This window comes from Balaenoptera borealis (genome assembly GCF_965194805.1).
Source record: "Balaenoptera borealis genome assembly, chromosome: 11".
NCBI lineage: Eukaryota > Metazoa > Chordata > Mammalia > Artiodactyla > Balaenopteridae > Balaenoptera > Balaenoptera borealis.
In genome coordinates this window covers 57,589,987-57,608,744 of record NC_138868.1, presented here as the reverse complement: position 1 = coordinate 57,608,744, position 18,758 = coordinate 57,589,987, and the positions used below count along the sequence as shown (strand labels likewise).

Here is an 18,758-nt window from a genome sequence, read left to right as displayed (position 1 = left end):
ATCAGGGCAGGGCTGCAACTAGGGCCCAGGCCTACCCCTGCCACTTAGGATAACGGGCAGGGGCATAAGTAGGCTGAATCAGACTCACCAAGTACCTGGGTGGACACCTTCTCTTCCCCCAAGTCATTCAGGAGAGTTAGATCCCTCACTTTGCTTTCTTCTGGTTAGTCCAGAAATCTGGGAAGCCACAGCACGGATAAAAGTGTCTGCCCAGGAACTAACCAAGAGCAAGCCTGCTGCAAATGTTCAACAGATGTTGGCTGAAAAGGATGACTAAGCCCCTCTAAATATCCTGAAATATTACCCTGATTTCTGAGTTGCCCCAAGGAAATCTAAAACATGAGAGGTCAAAAGGAGGAAGAAAGGGGAAACAACTATCCTTAAGAATGTGCTGTGTGTGATGTTTGATGGGTGCTGTGAAAGGAGGGGGCAGGACAGAGAAGTAGAGTCAGCGGGCCTGGGTGTGAGTTTGGCTCTGCCTCTGTGATTGTGGGATTCCTGATTGCTCCCCTCTTACTAGTTGTGTTATTCGGGACAAGTCTCCTAACTTCTCAGAGCCTCAGTTATCTCAAAGCTGGAAGGGGGATAATAATACATGCTTTACAGGGTTGTTTTTAGGGTAAAATAAGATCATGCCTGTAAAGAATTTAGCATCATCCCTGGCACATGGTAATCACTCAGTAAACAATGGACAGTAGGATTGTAGGTACAATCAGTAAACATTTATATTAGACCTACAATAAAGTAGTACTTGTGCTGAGCATTGGGAATACAAAGCTCACAGTCTAGTAGGAAACTCACTGTTCTCTCATTTAATTTTCAATCTGTGAGTAGGAATAATTATCTGCATTTTGTTGATGCTCTCAGAGAGGTTAAGTAACTTGTCTAGGTCACACAGCTAATGAATGGCAGGGCCAGAATTCAAGCCCATGTCAACCAGACTCTGAAGCACTTGTCCTCTTCAGGACAATAAGCTTGGCCTTTCTACTTTATTTCTTCCAGAAAACAACGGAAGCAGCCAAGCAAAAGTTTACTTCTTCCATTTCCTTATTTAAAAAAAAAAAAAAAGGAAAGAAAGAAAATGTAATATGACATTCAGGTGTGGGTGGAATTCCTGGAGCATGTACCTCCAAATCCATATTTGCTTCAGATTCATTAATATGCCAGGCCTGGAGTTTTACACCCCTTCAGCAGTGTCAGCAAGCCTCTGCATTTCATCCTATATCGTCAAGAGACATTTTCTGTAGGAGGCCCTGGGCTGTAGAAATTAGGTAGAGCAGTGATAACTGTGGTTATGAATATAACTGTTTGATTAAGGTTCTATGCCAGCTGCATTATTTGTTTCACAAACCTGAGCTGGGCTGATTGGATTTCTCTCTCTTTCTTTTTTAACGTAAGTAGATTCTGAAATTGGAAAAATAAAATATTCCACGGCCAAGAGAAAAGAATTAACTTGGGGAATGAGCCCAGGTGGTGCCCACAGACTGTACACTTTTTGCATTGAAATGAAGTTAGTGCCGTCTGTGCCCTGGCTGCAGGGATTTGCTCTGTTAACTGCACATGATGCCATGGAAGAGAAGGGGCACGAGCTGGAGGTCAGTCACCTTGGGGAGGGCAGTGACCAGGAGCATAACACTTAACAAGGCATTCTCAACTATGAATAACAATAATCATACCATCTTGGAGCACCTGCCATGCTGGTGAACTGTAGGGTGAAGGGCAGAAAGTAAGCCATAGCCATTAAGAGCGTGGGAGTTGAAGTTAGATCTGAATTCCAGTCTTGGCACTGAGCAGCTATGGAGCATGAGCAAATTCTCTCTCTGAGCCTCAGTTTCCTCATCTGTAAAATAGACATAACGATAGCTAGCATTTGGTGAGTCCTTACTGTGTGCCATGAATGCTCTTTGAGCTTTACGTGAATCCTCCCAACCACCCCACGAGTACTATCTCCATATTTGAAGTCAGGAAAGAGGGCTACACAGCTAGGAAGTGTTGGAGCCAGGATTCAAACCCAGGCTGCCAGGCTCTAGAGCCCACACTCCTACCACTCCGTGTTGTGTTCCTCGTACACCGGCCTCAAAGGACTCCTGGGGAGAGGAAATGGGAAAAAAAGTGCATTAGAGATGCTTAGCAGAGTAGCTGACAGCTCAGTAAGCCTTTGAGGCCATTATTAGTACTATGATTACATTTGCATGGCCTGGGGATTGAGCTGGACAGTTTGCCGAGGACTTCAGGAGGACAAATTCCTTTTATCTGTTCCTAGTATGACTTGGTTCATGGGCATTGATGGATGGAATACCTGCCTAAGATCTCCTGAGCTTGTATCAAAAGGAAAAGCCACATGTGGTCATGTCATAAATGATAGAAAGCGTTTCTCTGATAGTATAATTAGTTGGATACCCTCTGCCTTTTCCTGGAAGTGGGACCTTTTACACCCTGAGGAAAAAGGTCAGGATCACTCGGGCGGGGTCTCATGCTGCCTTGTGACTTGCTGGGGTTGTGTGGGTGCCATTCTGCCGAGGTAGAAGGTGTGTGTTTCCATGCAGTTTCGAGAGGCTGGGAGGCCACTGCTTACGAGCTCTGCGCCTGGGCAAGCTTCTTAGCCTTGCAGGGCCTCAGTTTCCCCGTGTGTAAAAGGATAATAACACCTGCCTCTCAGTGTTGTTATTCGGGTGTGTCATCAAACAGTAAAGCTTTTGGGGTCCCCAAACACCTCATCCATGTAACTATTGACATGACTGTTGCTCAGTCAAAGCAAAAATATATGAGAGGTTTTGCATTTAATAAATTGCTCAATACACAGAGCTTAAGTACTTCTGAATTTATTTTTTCTTCTTCCTTTGCCTCTAGGAGGCTTGATTCCCTGCAAGAGTAGAGCGAGCAGAGAGGTCTGTGCTGGGATCTTGGCTTTGTATCATTTCCTAGTGGTATGACCTTGGGCAGGTTTCTGTAAATCAAGATGTCATATCTCATGAAGCTGCCCCGAATGTTGAGGCCTGAGATACCCCATTTGCAAAAGTCATAGGCAAAGACAGAGCGGGCTGATGAGGCTCAGTTTCCTTGTCTGTAAAATGGGGACATGAAGACCCACCTTTAGTGTTGTTCTGAAAATGAAATGAGAAAACCTTTCTGAGGGCCCAGCTTATAGTCATGTGTCAATAATTATTCATCCTCCTCCCCACTGATAGCCTCCTGGTGCCCAGACCCAAAGACCCTGCATGGACAAGGGCTTCTTTCGTTTCATTCAACAAACACTTACTGATACCTTAATAGCCTCTAGAGGGAAAACAGCTAAAGGTACAGTGAAGACCAAGCCCTGGGTGAAAAAGATCAGATCTCTGCCCTTGCAGATTCCACAGCCCAAGGGGAATGTAACTCGATGGGATTCTAAGGAATCTAAGGAATCCTGTGAGAGGAAATTCATAATTAACCTCAACTGAGTCCTTCTATTTGACAGTCCTGTGCTAAGGACCCAACATGCACTGTCCCACTAAACCTCTGAAACAAGACTAAGAAGCAGATGGCGCTATTATCTCCGTTTTACAGATGGAGAAGTCAAGGCTTTCAGCGGTTAAAAACTCACCCAGAGCCAGCCATAAAGCTAGTAAGTGGTGGAACCTGGTTTCAAACTCAGTTCCCTCCAACTCACCACTCACCCTCCTGGCCACGGTGGCATGAAACTGGGGTCCCAAAAAAGATTTGTAGTGCGGCCCAGTGTGTAAGCGGGGTAAGTGCATTTGAACCCAAGGCAACTTGAGCCTCAGCCGTGGCACTTAACCACATGCAGTAATGCTCCGTGGGTTCTAGCAGCCTGTCGCTTCATCTAGTCATGTCAATGTCTCTTCCAGGAGAAGGCAGTTTCTTCAGAACTACTGATGGATGTAAGATGGAGGGAGGAATGTGAACATGATGGGTGAAAATTCACCTCTCCACGTGCTGGCATTTAGCCTCCTGCAGGGCCCATACCATGGGGGAGGGACGGGCCTGGGGAGTACAGTAAGGAAAACCACCCAATAAACTACCTTGACCTTCAGTGCTGATATCGATTTCAACAAAATAGATTCTTCCCTGTGGGAGCCTTGAGATTCATGGTCTTGATTTCCTTTCCATGGCCTCTTCAACCATTGATAAAAAATATATAGAGTTTATGCCAGCCTCAGCGATCAGCTGTCTAACCTGTGCAGTTTGGAGAACATCAGGTCAAGTTTAAAGAGAAAGATCAGGGTGCCCAGAGAGCCCAAACTACCCCATGCCCCTTGGGAACCAGTGGCAGCACCCGGGTGAAAGAGCCCACCAGGTACCCCAGAGAGAGGAGTCATGCTTCTAGCCTCACAGCCCGTGATATATGAAGATAAGACCTCCACGCTTGGAGCGTACCGTCTGGTAGAAGAGACAGTTATGCAAACAAGTGATCATAACTCTGAGTGAGCCATGGGGGTTAGAAGTGCCCAGAAGAGGGGCTTTGAACCCAAACTGACGGGGGTGGGGAGTTGAGGGGGCGGTCATAAAAGGCTTCCTAGAGAAGGTAACTTCTAGTCTGAGTTAACCAGTGAAGGAGGAAAAAACACCTTCCGTGCAGAAGGAAACAGCATGTGCAAAGCCGTGAATGTGAGACAGGCAGCGAGCCGTTTCATAAGTGGTTTATAATTAGCCTGTTAACCTTGGCACCTTCTTTTTTTTTTTTTTAATTTATTTATTTATTTATGGCTGTGGTGGGTCTTCGTTTCTGTGCGAGGGCTTTCTCTAGTTGTGGCAAGTGGGGGCCACTCTTGATCGCGGTGCGCGGGCCTCTCATTATCGCAGCCTCTGTTGTTGCGGAGCACAGGTTCCAGACGCGCAGGCTCAGTAATTGTGGCTCACGGGCCCAGCTGCTCTGTGGCATGTGGGATCCTCCCAGACCAGGGCTCGAACCCATGTGCCCTGCATTGGCAGGCAGATTCTCAGCCACTGCGCCACCAGGGAAGCCCTTGGCACCTTCTTAAAGAGGGGAGTAGGGAGCTGTGGGCGCAGCCCTGGAGTGGTGGGCGGGCTCAGGTCAGATGGTGAGGGTCTTGTCCTGTGGGCAGTGGGGAGCCATAGAAGGCTTTATGGCAGGGGAGTGACCTGGAGCAGGGGTGAGCCGGTGGGCTGAGACCCCAGTGTCATCTATGGCCCTGGTCTGGGTGTCCACTGATGAGCTGAGGTTGTGACAGTGGCAGTGGTGAGAATCCCAGGGATGTGGAGAGCCAAGCCAGAGTCTGGCAATGACGGCTAAGTCGTTGAACCTGAAAAAGAGGGAGAAGGCCATGGTGATCCCCAGCCGCCTGCTTGGATGGATGGGGTGGGTGGTGTAGCAGCAGGTGGTAACGCTGAGATCAGGAGCACAGGAGAGGGAGCCGACTGGAGAATGCTCCGTACGAATTTCATTTGAGCAGCAGAGGCCTGAAGTGCAGGGAGGAGTTTGAGGCTAGTTATTTCGAACCACTTCATTGGCAGGAAGAAGGGTTTCCTGAAGTTGCGCTGCGAGTTCCTCCAGGTAACCCCCTGAGCTTGGCCCCAATTCTTCCTCCTAAAGCCCGTGGAGTAGATGTGCCGCTTCCTCCATCCTTTGGCTGTTTGAAGGCAGCAGTAGTGCTTTGCCCATCTCCTTCTTTCCAGAAAATTCCCCGAGAGGAACAAGGGAAGCCGCGAGGAATCAGACTGTCAAAGGCTGGAAGGAACCTCAGGAGATCATCTATAAAAGGAAGGAACCTCCTTTTTCAGGCAAATTGAGGCCCAGGGAGGGGAAGGGAGTTTTCCAAAGCCACAGCGTGAGTTAATGACACAGCGGGGAACAGTTCTTCAGTCTAGGACTCTCTACTGCACCACATAATTGGGTGTTTAATTTCCGAGCTATGAATTGTGTGGCCTAAGTGATGAGGCTGGGAAAGCTAATCATAGGCATGTGGTGTATTTCAGCTGGACTCCTAGCCACACACTCTTTCTTTAATCCCTTTCCCTAACCTGTCTCCTCCCCAGGCTAAGAGCATTGGTCCGCTGTTTATCCCCATAGGAACACAGTTTCTAAACCCCTCACCATCCAAGGAAGGCAGGGAAAGCACTGACTAGCCCCAGAGACTGCAGGGGAGGGTCAGTGTCTACAGCACGGGCATGACCCCCAATCCGGGTGTCCCTTCTCTGGACCCACTCCAGCTGATCAGCACAGCCTGACCATCACCTCCCTCCTTCGTGCTTTACCTCTACGAATGCAGCCCACTGCGTTTCCATGAGCTTCCTAATCTGCTCCAGCACACTGCAGCCTCCTGTTGAACTGAATTCCGCCTCCTACACTCTTTCTCACAAACACACACACAGACACACACACAGACACTCACACTCCTATTGATAGGTAAGGCTCCTTACTGATTTGGGACTTAACCTAACAGTTTATGGGTCAGACGATTTTTGAAAAGGGCAAGAAGGTAACAGTGGAAGGAAAGAAAACTTAATTGACAAGCAGAAAGCTTTCCCAGGACAAGTTCTGCCCTAAGGTGGACACAGCTTTAAGCTAGGGGAAAGCCATGTACCCAGGAAAGATCCCCTGTGGTTGTAACCGACCTTTTCTGATCGGTCTGTTCAGATTTTACAGGCAGGGACTTCGACTAATCCATCTCTGGGTCTCCAGTGTCAAGCACAGGGCTTATAGAGAGTGACCTTTGTGAAAGGAAGGAAAGCAGGGAAGCAGGAAGAGAGGGAGGGAGGAAAGAAGGACCACGTTTCTCTTCCTTCCAGTCCATCTTTCTGCCTTCTTTGGTGCCCAGTCACGCAGCACAATCCAATCCGCCAACTTGCTGTGCACATCTTTAGCAAGCAGATGTTCATTAACAGATACCCCAGGCTCATCTGCCAAGAATGATTCAGCCTTGATTTTAGAATTAGAGGGGACTCCCACCACCTCCTCCTCCTGTTTGTCAGTTGGGGAAACTGGAGCTCAGATAGGTTAAGTGCCTTGCCTAAGGTCACACAGCAAATAGCAGCTGATAGGGACAAGCACAAGAATGAAGTTTGGGCAAATGTCTACTGGGAGAGAGTTCTTCCAGGTTCAGACGGTGGCCCTGCCAAGTTGTTCATTCGCACGCTTAGAACAGATAGCTTTTGATGCCCTTGGCTTCGTTTGTAAATTACCATGACTCTGGAAATAGCAATGCTGATTATACCTCTCTCTGACAGAGACTCTTGACACTGCTCTTTCCTCAACTGTCTGATGAAGGCAGCAGGGTGTCCCTCACCCACACCCCACCCTAGGAGAGCATTCGTTGCTGGATGAGGAATCCTGAGTGCATTTTAATGAAGCCTGGGCATTCTGGTTAACTCTTGTGACTACTCTGACATTTGGCTTTAAAAGGCTGGAAGTTGGGGTGAGCCCTCTGAATACCCTTAAAGCTGCCCCTCTGGCCCCAGGTTCTTGCAGGTGGGCTCTAGCCTCTCCGTCTGCTCCCCCTCACAGCCCTCCACTCCAAGTGCCCAGGTCTCCACACCATCCTGCTGCCTTAGGGGCCTGCATCTCTCAGCCTGTGGGCCTTTGCTGGTGCCAGCTCCCTGCCAAGAATGCCCGCTCCCTCCCCTTTATATACCTTCACCCTGTCTCTACCTCAGTACCCAGTTCAAGGTCTCACTCTTCCTAGAAGTTTCCCCAGACCACTCTAAGTGTAACCCGTTATAGCCTTGTGGGATGAGGCTCCTGCCTGAGACACTGCCCTGAAGCAGGGCTTCAGAGGATGGGGCCAGGGGGTGACCTCAACCTCTTCCCCCTTCCTCCTTCCGGTGTCCTGCTGCGCTAACAATTAGCCAAACCTGTCTGGAAGCCAGGGGGCAAGGGAGCACAGGTGATGGCAGCCCTTAGCAGTCACCTCCTGTGACAGAGAGTGAGTGAAACTGGGGATTGGGGTGGAAGCAAACAGGGAATAAAATCTTGTCTTATTAGCTATTTACCCATCCTAGACTAATTAGGACTAGACTAACCTCTGACTGGATGGCATACCCTTTAGGATCACCTTTAAGATTAACCGGTTGCTGTGCATGGCGTGCAGCTGTCTTCCCTGGCCCCCTCCTGCCAAACACCAGGTGTGCTCTCCAGTCATTGGAACAACCAAAAAACAGCCCCTTCCGCATTTCCAGACGGCCCTATTTGGAAAACCACTGCACTACAATGGGGCTTTTGCATTAGTTTAAGGCATTGTCCCTTCATTACTGTTTCTCACATACAAGCACTTTAACAGTCTGAATTCACTCCAAGTTCTGCCCGAAGTGAACGAGGGAGCAGAAACAGCCACAATGTGACCTCATGGTGCTATTTTTCACTCCCCATCAAGAGCACTGGGAGAGTAGCCTCAGGGAGCTCCAGCCTGCGGCCCCAGCCCGTGTGGACCCTCCCCGTTTAGAGTCCCTGCACACGGGCCATGACACAGAACAAACAGCACAGCAGTGAAAGTGAACAGAAAGCATGTGTTCAGGGAGAGAACGAATGGGCAGAGAAAACAGCACACAAATGCAGCCCCTGGCCTCGAGCTCAGACCAGTGGTTCCCATTCGGACGCCACTGTTTTTATTCCTTCTGAGGCAATAAGAGTAACACTGATAGTTCTGTCTCTGACACAGGACCCTACAGTTTGCGAGGTGCTTTCGTAGACATTTGACAAGAAACCAAAACTCAGGTTCAGTAAATTGTCCGAGATTATATAGCTTGAAGGAGGCAGAGCGGAGGCTGGAAGTCAAGCCATCAGATCCCGGCTGCCGACTGTGGTGACAAGAGAGCTTTCTGGCTTCTCTGAATTGGTCGAGGAGGCCAAGCTTCATTAGCTAAGCTCTCAGCACCGCTACTGCACCATCCCGAGTCAGTGGTCGTCGATGGCATTTTAATGGAAGCCAAATCACTCTTTCTCTTGGCATGCTCAGGCAGCTGGAGTTTTTGTGTTTTATGATAATTAAATACCATCATCCCTCATATCTGACAATCTTTAGGGCCCGATGAATGACTGCAGCGCTCGCTGGGTCATCGTTAACTCTGCAGCCAGGGGACCTTCCGGCGCCTGGCGGCCGTTTCGCAGGGTTGGAGGTGGACGCCCAGCCTGGCACCCTTTCTCAGAGCCAGTGCGGGCCTAGATCGCAGAGCTGTTGACACATGCAGATTCTCCGCCTGAGCCACAGCTCTGCACGTCTATGTCTCTTTCTCCTGAACGTGCTCTTATAAAAGGGTGACGACGCGCTCCACTGGGGTCTTGCTGGCAGTCAAGCATCCCACAGGCAGTCTGGGTCCTGCCTGCAGCCTGCCCCCGCCTGGGTCATCCTCCACAGGGCCGCCAGGAATCTGCCTCAAACACTGCTGTGATCACGGCCCTCCCGCCTCAAAGCCCATCGGGGTGCCCTCCCGATAAAGGCCACGTTCTTTTGTTTGGCATCTCCAGGCGACCACCGCCCAGACCTGCTCCCAGTGTCTTCACCTGGCCTCCTGCCGCTGCCCCCTCACAGCCACCCCAACACTAGTTAGAGAAGTGCCCAAGCCGGCCTCACGTTCACTCTCTCCTTCTCTCTCTCTCTCTCTCTCTCTCGACTCTGGACCTCCACACATGCATCATCCAATGCCTGGAATAGCCTTTAGACACAGGGCACATGTCACTTGTCACGAACCCTGCCCCGACCCTGACAGTCAAGCTGGCAGCCCTCTCTGTGCTCCGTTGAGCTCCAGCGGGGCTTCAGTGTAAGGCTAACGAGGATTCTAGGAGCCAATGCTTGTGGACCGCTCGCCATGTGATGGGCATCAATGTGGGCACTTTCCCTGTGTCCACTCCCTCCGTGTACGTAAAGCAGGATGGTTAAGAGTGTGGGCTCTGGGGCCAGATGCTTGAGTTAAATTCTGGCTCCATCACTCAGTGGTTTAGGAATCTTGGGCAAAGTTCCTAGCCTTTCTGTACATTAGTTTCCTCATCTATAAATTGGGGAGTAATAATAGTACCTTCTTTATAGGGGTGTTATAAAGATTAAATAAGTAAAGCATTCGGAACCAGTCACATAGAGAGTACTCAATAAATGTTAACTATTATCATCTCATCATAATTACTATCTTGTGTAGTATCTCTTGGTGTGTCTGTTATTTTTACTAAATTGTGAGCAGCTCAAAGTCAGAGACCATATTTCTTTCATCTCTAGATCTCTGTATATTCATTTGATGATAGCCCTTCCTCCTCCTCTTCCTTTTATTACATTACTACTATATACTTATAGGTGAGGAATTAGAGGCTCAGAGAACTTGAGTAACTCATCTCAAATCATGTAACTTGTCAGAGACAGAGCCACGGTTGAACCTAAGTCTGGGAGGCTCCTGAGCTCCGCTCTGGTACTCCTTTTACATCTGTCCCCCAAACACCAGCTATTTGTCAAGGCTGGGGCTCATCCTAATCTTAAAACTCCCCAAGTCCCTGCACACAACACAGGGCTGTTCTATTGCTGATTGGTTGCACAACCTCAGGGGCCCTCTCCTTAGGGTACACCCTGAACCCAGGACAGAGCAGCACCCTGGTTTGCTCTGAGATGCTTACCTAACGCAGAAAGGGGCCCTACTCTTTGAGGACATGGAGACCCCGTGTGTCCACTTTAGTACTGCGTGTCAGGCTGCAGCCATTCTCATTGCTTCTGATCTGCACATCGAGCTACAAGCACCTTCCCGAGACCAGGGCTCCTGAAAACCAGTGGGGTTGTCCAGAGTGGGATTCACCTGTAGAAGAAGAGGACCACATTTCTGCCAGGCATGTTCCTGCTCTTTCTCTCTCAAGGGTTTTTGCTTTGGCACCCCTATTGTAAATGCTGTAGAGTGATCGTCGCGGTGACAATTTAGCACTTTACACCTTATCCATTCAGCATGGCTTTACCATAACCGTGGAATTAATAGTTACTTTTTTTTAGCATTACTGTATTTCAGGCACTGTGCTAAGAACCATATATATATATATATATATATATATATATATATAAAATCTCATTTACTTCTCATAATGGCCCTATAAGTTGGGCATTATCTCCCTATAATGATAAGAAAACTGAAGCTCCAGAGAAGTTAAGTATCTTGATCAAGGTCACACAGCTTATAAGTGGCAAAGCCAAACCTTGAACCCAGGGCTGTCTGACATCAAAGCCTAGTCTCCTTCTATCACCTACTGCTCTGCCCAGCACACTGAAGAAGCCTCACCATGATCCTGGTTCAGGGAGATGCAGCCCAGAGGCATTTGGTGTTCAGGATTTTTGTGCATATAAAATGAAAAACATCTGAGGTGTTGGAGGGAACCAGCAACTGTAAATATATGTGAGAACTGGTAGGAAGCAAAAAACCTTCCTGGAAAACCAGGCTTGCAAAACTCAGATAAGCAAGTGGCCTTTACTGACAGAGGTGTGCAACGTAACAATAAAAATGACTCATATCTGGGCTTGATTCAGAGAGATAGTTAGTGGCTGTATCTGCGAAAAGAGGGTATAAATTGGAATTACACCACAGCTTTGCAAATGTACCGGTGCTTACTCCCAGGTAGCAGAAGAGAAGCCATTGCTTGTGCAGACAAGAGGTCCACCTACCTGATTTGTTCTCCCTTCCCTGCCCGCCACGTTCCATAAATATTTACCGGTGATTTGGGGTGAATGGCGCAAGGGCCCTTTCCCTCAGGGCACAGTAGGGGCTCACTCTGTATTTGGCACTTGAGCAAAGGATATCCTCCAGAAAGTGGTGACGCAGGAATGTGTGCACCCTTCACGGGTGCACAGACCAAGGACCAGGAAGGTGACATGAATTATTGGAGGCCACCCAGCCAGTGAGTAGGAACCACAAGAGAGTTCTTCTCTCTCTTAGGCCACCACTATCTCATTCACCGTTGTATTCCCAACACCCGGCTTACAGGTCCTGGCACAGAAAGGGGATTCAGTACATGCTGAATGAGTGAATTGGTTCTGAATTCCCTCTAAAGATGAGAGTATAAATTGGGGAGGATAAGGGGAGAAAAGAAGGCCTCTCCTCTCTGTCTTCCCTCCTGGCCATAGGAGCAGAAAGGAGTCTCCATTCAGACCAGAGAAAACATTTGCTCCTGGGGAAGGCCATGTCTTTTTTGGGGTTGTGAGTGCACTCCCATTGCTGAGCCCCCAAACACAGAGCCTTTCCCTGGGAAACCTGGGAGACATCAGAATCCCCTTTCCTAGTGTTCTCAGAATGGAAGGGAAATAGAGAGCCCAGCTGAAGCATCTGGGACTCTGGTTCCAGGCAAGTAAGTAAAGGGCTGTGTGGACCCATGGCCTAGAGAGCCCAGGTGGCCTGCTGTCATTTTTGGCATACAGATACCCTCCACACCAGCCTTACCCTCCTGGACAGATTGCCCAGACCACTCACAAGAGCCACTCGCTCAATAAACCTACATTGAGCATCTGCTTCATTCTAGGACCTGTGATCAACAGCACAGAGGGAACAGGGATTTTTATACCTACTAGAGGAGGCAAGGTGGGGACATAAGTATGCATGCTCTGGGGGAGACAGAAAAGGTGAGTGGTCCAGGTTACCTGCTGTGTTAGCATTCAGTGGAGGAAAAGAGAACTTTGGGGAGGGTAGATCAAGGAAGGCTTTCTGGAAGGGGTGGCAATTGAGCTGAGCTTCAAAAAATAGAACGGATTTGGACCAGGACATTCCTTATCCCCATAGGAGAATTTCCTTTTAGACGCTTATACTTAAAATCTCATCATTTGAGGACTCTTGGCAGTGCTTCTATCAAGCCAGAGTCGGGCATCCTACTTAGTCACAAAGCAAGTGTCTGTAGGCTTGCAGGCCAGCCTATCCTGACCCAGACCTCAGATGCTTGCTCTCTTCACTGAGGGTCTTTTTCTTGCCTTTGGCCATGGACTGAGACGGTCAAGCAGGTATCTGTGTTTTATGCAAAGGCACCATGGTTTGGTAGACAGAATTCAGGCTGTGCATTAGTAAGGACCACTCACTAGTTTTGTAAGCCTCAGCTTCCTCGTCTGTAAAATGGGAATGATAATCATACTGCCCCCTAGGAACTGCTGTGAGCATTAGAAAGGTTCAGGCTGTGAAAGTACACTTAGTATGTGCTCAAATACATGGCAGCAGCTATTAATATCAATTAGGTAAAATGCCATGGGAAGGTTGACTCCTAGTGATGGGCCAGGGGCAAGGACTAGGTCACCCTTCTCTGCTGGCCTCCTGATAACCACTGGACAGTAGTGCCCTGGACTGAAAGGCCAGGGGTAGGGAGGGACCCTCAGTCAACCCAGGAGGCTGCTTCTGCTGCTGGCTTCTTTTCCAGGCTCCACATGTCTCCATTAAAGTGCTGCCTGAGGACAGGTGGACCAAACAAATGACCCTGCATATTCTCGCTTTCTCCCTGGTCCAAGGCTGTCTGTTCTCTGCCTGTTCTCCTGGCTCCCAGGTCCTCTCCCTTCCCATCAAGGGGCATCTCTGTTGGCAATCTTCTGGTCCAGGACCACAGCATGGTACATCTTCAGAGGGTACCATTCATATTCTGTGGCTTTCCTGGAGACCATCTTCATTGGAGTTGAAATGTTAGCCACTCTGTGGCCCAGCAGTTCTCTTGGCCTCTGAGAGAAAGGTGTGGAGGGTACAGGGAGGGAGCTGATGAGAGATGAGGCTGGAAAGACAGGCATGGATCAAATTCTAAAGGGCTTGGTAGATCCCATGTGGGCTTTATCCTGAAAATGGTTCATAGGAAGGAAGTGATCCGCTCACATGGGTTTCTGTTTCTTTTTCCCTTCTATTGCTACCCAGCCCCACTCCCACCAGATTTGCTTTATAACTCGTTGGCATAAAAGACGGGGTTACATAAAAAGCAGAGAGCGACGCATCTTCCACTAAAAGTAGCCGTAACACTGATAGTGCCTCACACTTGATTGTGCTTGATGATTTCCAGAAGGCTGTCTGCTGAGCCAAGGAAGAGCACAGCCTTTGGAATATCATACCTGTCTTGGTTTGGATCCCATATTCACTGACTCTCAGTCCTCTCTGTGAAATACAGGATTCTCGAGAGGAACAAGTGATGTGGAATACTTTGTAAACTGTGAACTTGAGAAATGTTTCCTTCCCATTGATTGCCTCATTTGATATCACTGTAGCTCTGTGGTTCCCTTAATAAACTCTTTCCCCCATTTTACAGATGATAAAACTGAGGCTCAAAGAGGTAACATGATATGTGCATGGTTGTCTTAGTCTTAGGCCTTTCTTTCTTTTTCTTTTTTTTAAAATTTTTATTGGAGTATAGTTGATTTACAATGTTGTGTTAGTTTCAGGTATACAGCAAAGTGAATCAGTTATACATATACATATATCCACTCTGTTTTAGATTCTTTTCCCATATAGGTCATTACAGAGTACTGAGTAGAGTTCCCTGTGCTATACAGTAGGTCCTTATTAGTTATCTATTTTATATATAGTAGTGTGTATGTGTCAATCTCAAATGTAAATTAGTACAACCATTATGGAGAACAGTATGGAGCTTCCTTAAAAAACTAAGTATAGAACTACCATATAATCCAGCAATTCCACTCCTGGGCATATATCCATAGAAAACCATAATTAGAAAAGGTACATGCACTCCAGTGTTCATTGCAGCAGTACTTACAATAGCCAAGACATGGAAGCAACCTAAATGTCCATCAACAGAGGAATGGATAAAGAAGATGTGGTGCAACATACAGTGGAATACTACTCAGCCATGAAAAAGTCTTAGACCTTTTGAAACCGAGGCAGTGTCCCTGATGATCTCTGAATCACCTTCAAGGCTAGTCTTCCCTTTTCTTGAAGAATAGTGCAAATTCAGAGCCAATTAGCTTTATGGTCCTGTCCTGTAGACTCTACGTTTGACAGCTGTCCTTCATTCTGTCTCCATCTTCTTCGGTTCAGATTGGCAGTGTTCCTCCTGGGGTGGCTGACTAGGTCCATGGTTCACACCCATAGACATCTTCTTATCAAATGGTCAATCAGCCCCACCCATGGTATTCTCTTCCGTACATACTTTCTCATTTTTCGCAATACGGGCAGGCTGAGAATTTTTCAAATCTTTAAGTTACAGTTTCTTTTTGCTTAACCGTTCTTTCTTTGATTCATTTCTCTTTTCTCTCATTTTACTCGAAGCTGCCAGGAGAAACCAAGCCACCCTTTCAATACTTGACTTCAGAATCTCCTCAGAGAAATATCTAATTTCATTGCTCACAACTTCTACCTCCCACAAAACACTAGAACACGGACACAGTTCAGCCAAGTTCTTCGTCACCATAGAACAAGGATCGCCTTTCCTCCATTGTTCCAATTACATGCTCCTCGTTTCTGAGATCTCATCAGAATTGCCCTTAGTGTCCAGATTTCTATCACTAGTCTGTACATATTTATGTATTCTCTAAGAAGATAGAAACTTTCTCTACACTTCTTCTTTTTTTTTTTCTCTCCTGAGCACTCACCAGAATCACATTTAACACTCCCTCAACAGAGCAACATAGTCTTTTTTTAGCACGTACCTCAAAACTCTTGCAGACTCTACCGATTACCCAGTTCCAAAGATGCTTCCACATTTTTAGATATTTGTTCCAGCATCATCACACTTTTGGGTACCAATTTCTGTCTTAGTCACCTTGGGCTGCTAAAGCAAAGTACCATAGACTGGGTCGCTTAAACCACACACTTTTATTTCTCACAGTTCCGGAGGCTGGGAAGTCCAAGATCAAGGGATGGGCAGATTTAGCATCTGGTGAGAGGCCTCTTCCTAGTTTGCAGATGGCCACCTTCTTGCCATATCCTCACATGGCGCAGAGAGAAAGAGAGAAAGCTAGCTCTCTGGTCTCCTCTTATAAGCACACTCAACCCTCATGTCCTCATCTAAACCTGGTTACCCTCCGAAACCCCATCTGCAAATACCATCACACTGGGGGTAGGGCTTCCACTTATGAATTTTGGAGGGACATAAACATACAGTCCACGACAATGGTCATGTGGTTAATAAGTGGCAAAATCTAGAACAGAATCCAGTTTCCTGACCTTCTCCACCCTCATAATATCCTTAGCTTACAAAGCTAGGCTTTTTGTGAGCATAGCTTAGGAGGATGGTACTTCAGATTTACTTCCAGGACTTGCCTCTAGCGGCATCACTAGAAACTTTCTTCGTAAATAGCATCCACTTAGCCATATGCCCCTGGGCACTTTACTTACCTGCTCTGAGTCTAAGTTTTTCACCTATAAATTTGGTGATAATAATACCTATTGCTCCAAGTACTTGAAAGGAGTAAATAAAATATAAATATTTATATATAAATAAAACATATACATATAAATATATTTAATATATATAAATAAAATATGTGTCTTAATTCTCTCACCTGTAAAATGGAGATACAGACAGTACCTGCTTTGTAGTGGGTCGTGAGGATGAGCTGAATTAACACAGGTAGAGGGCTCGGAATAGTGCCTGGCACATAGTAAGGGCTCAAGAGATGTTAGTGGTGGTTTTTAATCCCCCCCAGACACCAGTGTGGCTCATTCCCTGTAGTCAAAAGTCACCTGAGGCCATCACTGGCTGTGTGACCTAAAGTTTCACCACTGCCTCCAAATACACAGCCCACAGCGCCCTTCGTGGCTTTACGTGTTCTCAGATTTATCACCATCTCGGTAAACTATGTATTAACTTATCTTGTTTTTTCCACTTGCTATGTACCATTGTGTGTAATTGGTGATGCTCACGTTTTAGCACACGTCTGAATCACCTGGAGAGTTTGTGGAATCAGATTAATGGACCCCACCCCAGAATTCATGGTTCAGTAACTCTGGGGCAGGGCCCAAGAATTTTCATTTCGAAAAAATTCCCAGGTGATGTTGAAGTTACTGATTCTAGCCATACCCTAAAAGTACCAAAGAAACAGCGGGAAGCTGATGACATGCGAGGCTAGTCTTTTTTTTTTTTTTTAATCTTGTTTATTATCTCTCTTACGAAAATGTCAGCTCAGTGGGGACAGGAGTTTTGTCTGCTTTGCTCCTTGATGTATCTCCAGCACCTAGAAGAGCAAGTGCTCAATAAGTGCCTGTCGAGCACCTGTGTATTGACCGCATGACCGTGTCCGGTTTGCCAGTGCCTGCGGCTGGCCCGGCTGGCCCGGCTGCTGCCGCGCGGTCCCCATGGGGCCATCCCCGCCCCGCTGACTGCGCGTGTTTGTGCCCTAGATCCCCCGGGCGGCCTGCAGAACCACTCTCGGCTCCGGACACCGCCGCTGCCGCTCTCGCACGCCCACACCCCTAACCAGCACCACGCGGCCTCCATTAGCTCCCTGAACCGGGGCAACTTCACTCCGAGGAGCAACCCAAGCCCGGCCCCCACGGATCACTCGCTCTCCGGAGAGCCCGCGGCCGGGGGCGCGCAGGAGCCGGCCCACGCCCAGGACAACTGGCTGCTCAACAGCAACATCCCGCTGGAGACCAGGTGCGGGGCGCCGGGCGGCCGGGCTGAGACCCTCGGGCTCTGGAGGGGCCCCGCTGTGTGCCCACCACCGGGCCCGGCCCGGGCGGCTGGGGTCTGGGCCACAGCGTAGGGATACGAGAAGGGCGGTGGCATGATGTAGGGGAGAGAGAGCTGGGGCTTGGGAACCGAGCAGCCCTGAAGTTCAGGGCTAACCTGCTGCTTACTGAAGGTATGACCTTGGTCAATTTGCTGACCCCCTTTGTGCCTCCCTTTCATACACCACGGGGTTGCTGCCCACTGGAGAAGGCTGTTGCAACAGTAGATGAGAGCTGATGTGTGTGAGCGGGGCTGGCAGGTGGCGGAGAGCAGGCTCCCAGGGTTTGATTTGGGCCCACACCTCTGCCTTTCCCTGCCGTGACTTGGTCACCCTCTGCCTGGCATGAGCTTGCCTGGCCTGCGGTGGGTGCTCGGTGACTGCCATCTCCCCTCACCTCCTCTCCTCCTCTCCTGCTGGCCTAGCCCCTCTATACCCAGAGCCTTAATAATCCCTAACATTGATACATTTGAGTTTTGGTTACAAGGGCTTTCATATGTGGGATATGATAGAATCCTCACAACTTTAGGGAATAGGTATTACTATTGTGATCCCATTTAAGAGACTTGGAAGCTGAGACTCAAAAAGGGTAGGCAGTCCGTGCACGACTGAGATTTGAACCCAAGTGGCCCAGCTTCCGGGTGCAGTGTTGTCTCCCTATGCCACCAACCGTCTTCTCCTGGCCTGGACCCCCTCTACCTCTCCCTTCTTCCAGCCTCCTCGAATGCTTCTTTCAGCTCAGGGATTTCAATCAGCCTCTGTTCATAGCCTTCTTCCTTCCCTTTGCTAAGCCACTATTTTTCCCAAACAGTAGGGAGTTTTTTAAGATTATAAAAACCATACAAACCCACTGGAGAAAACGCAGAAAGATAGAAAGACGAAAGTTAGATGTACCCATAATCCTACCACTCTGAGATAAGCGCTCTTGGCTTTGGGGGACATAGCCTTTTCCTATTTTCTCTAAACTGAGGATGAAGTGTCCCAGGCTGGACATTTGGAAGCTCTTTCTCAAAGAGAAAGTAGTTCTCAAAGTAGTGGGGAACAAAGATTTTCTCAAACTCCTGTTCCTTATCTGCGAAGAGGACAAAAGTCATACCACATTTGAGGAAGTGAAATTAATCTATACGTGGAAGGCGTACCCATCTGACTCTGCCTGGCGCATGACGGTGGTATTCCCACACTGAGCTAGTGGGTCCAGTGAGAGAA

At 48.2% G+C, this 18,758-nt stretch overlaps 1 protein-coding gene across 1 annotated transcript in view; it reads left to right on the top strand.

Moving 5' to 3' along the window:
* TENM4 (teneurin transmembrane protein 4) overlaps positions 1 to 18,758 on the top strand; it is a 756,454-nt gene that overhangs the window by 491,584 nt on the left and 246,112 nt on the right. Inside the window, exon 11 of the mRNA XM_082343256.1 lies at positions 17,224 to 17,479. Coding sequence (XP_082199382.1) covers positions 17,224 to 17,479 — 256 coding nt within the window. The remainder of the gene's footprint in view (positions 1 to 17,223; positions 17,480 to 18,758) is intronic.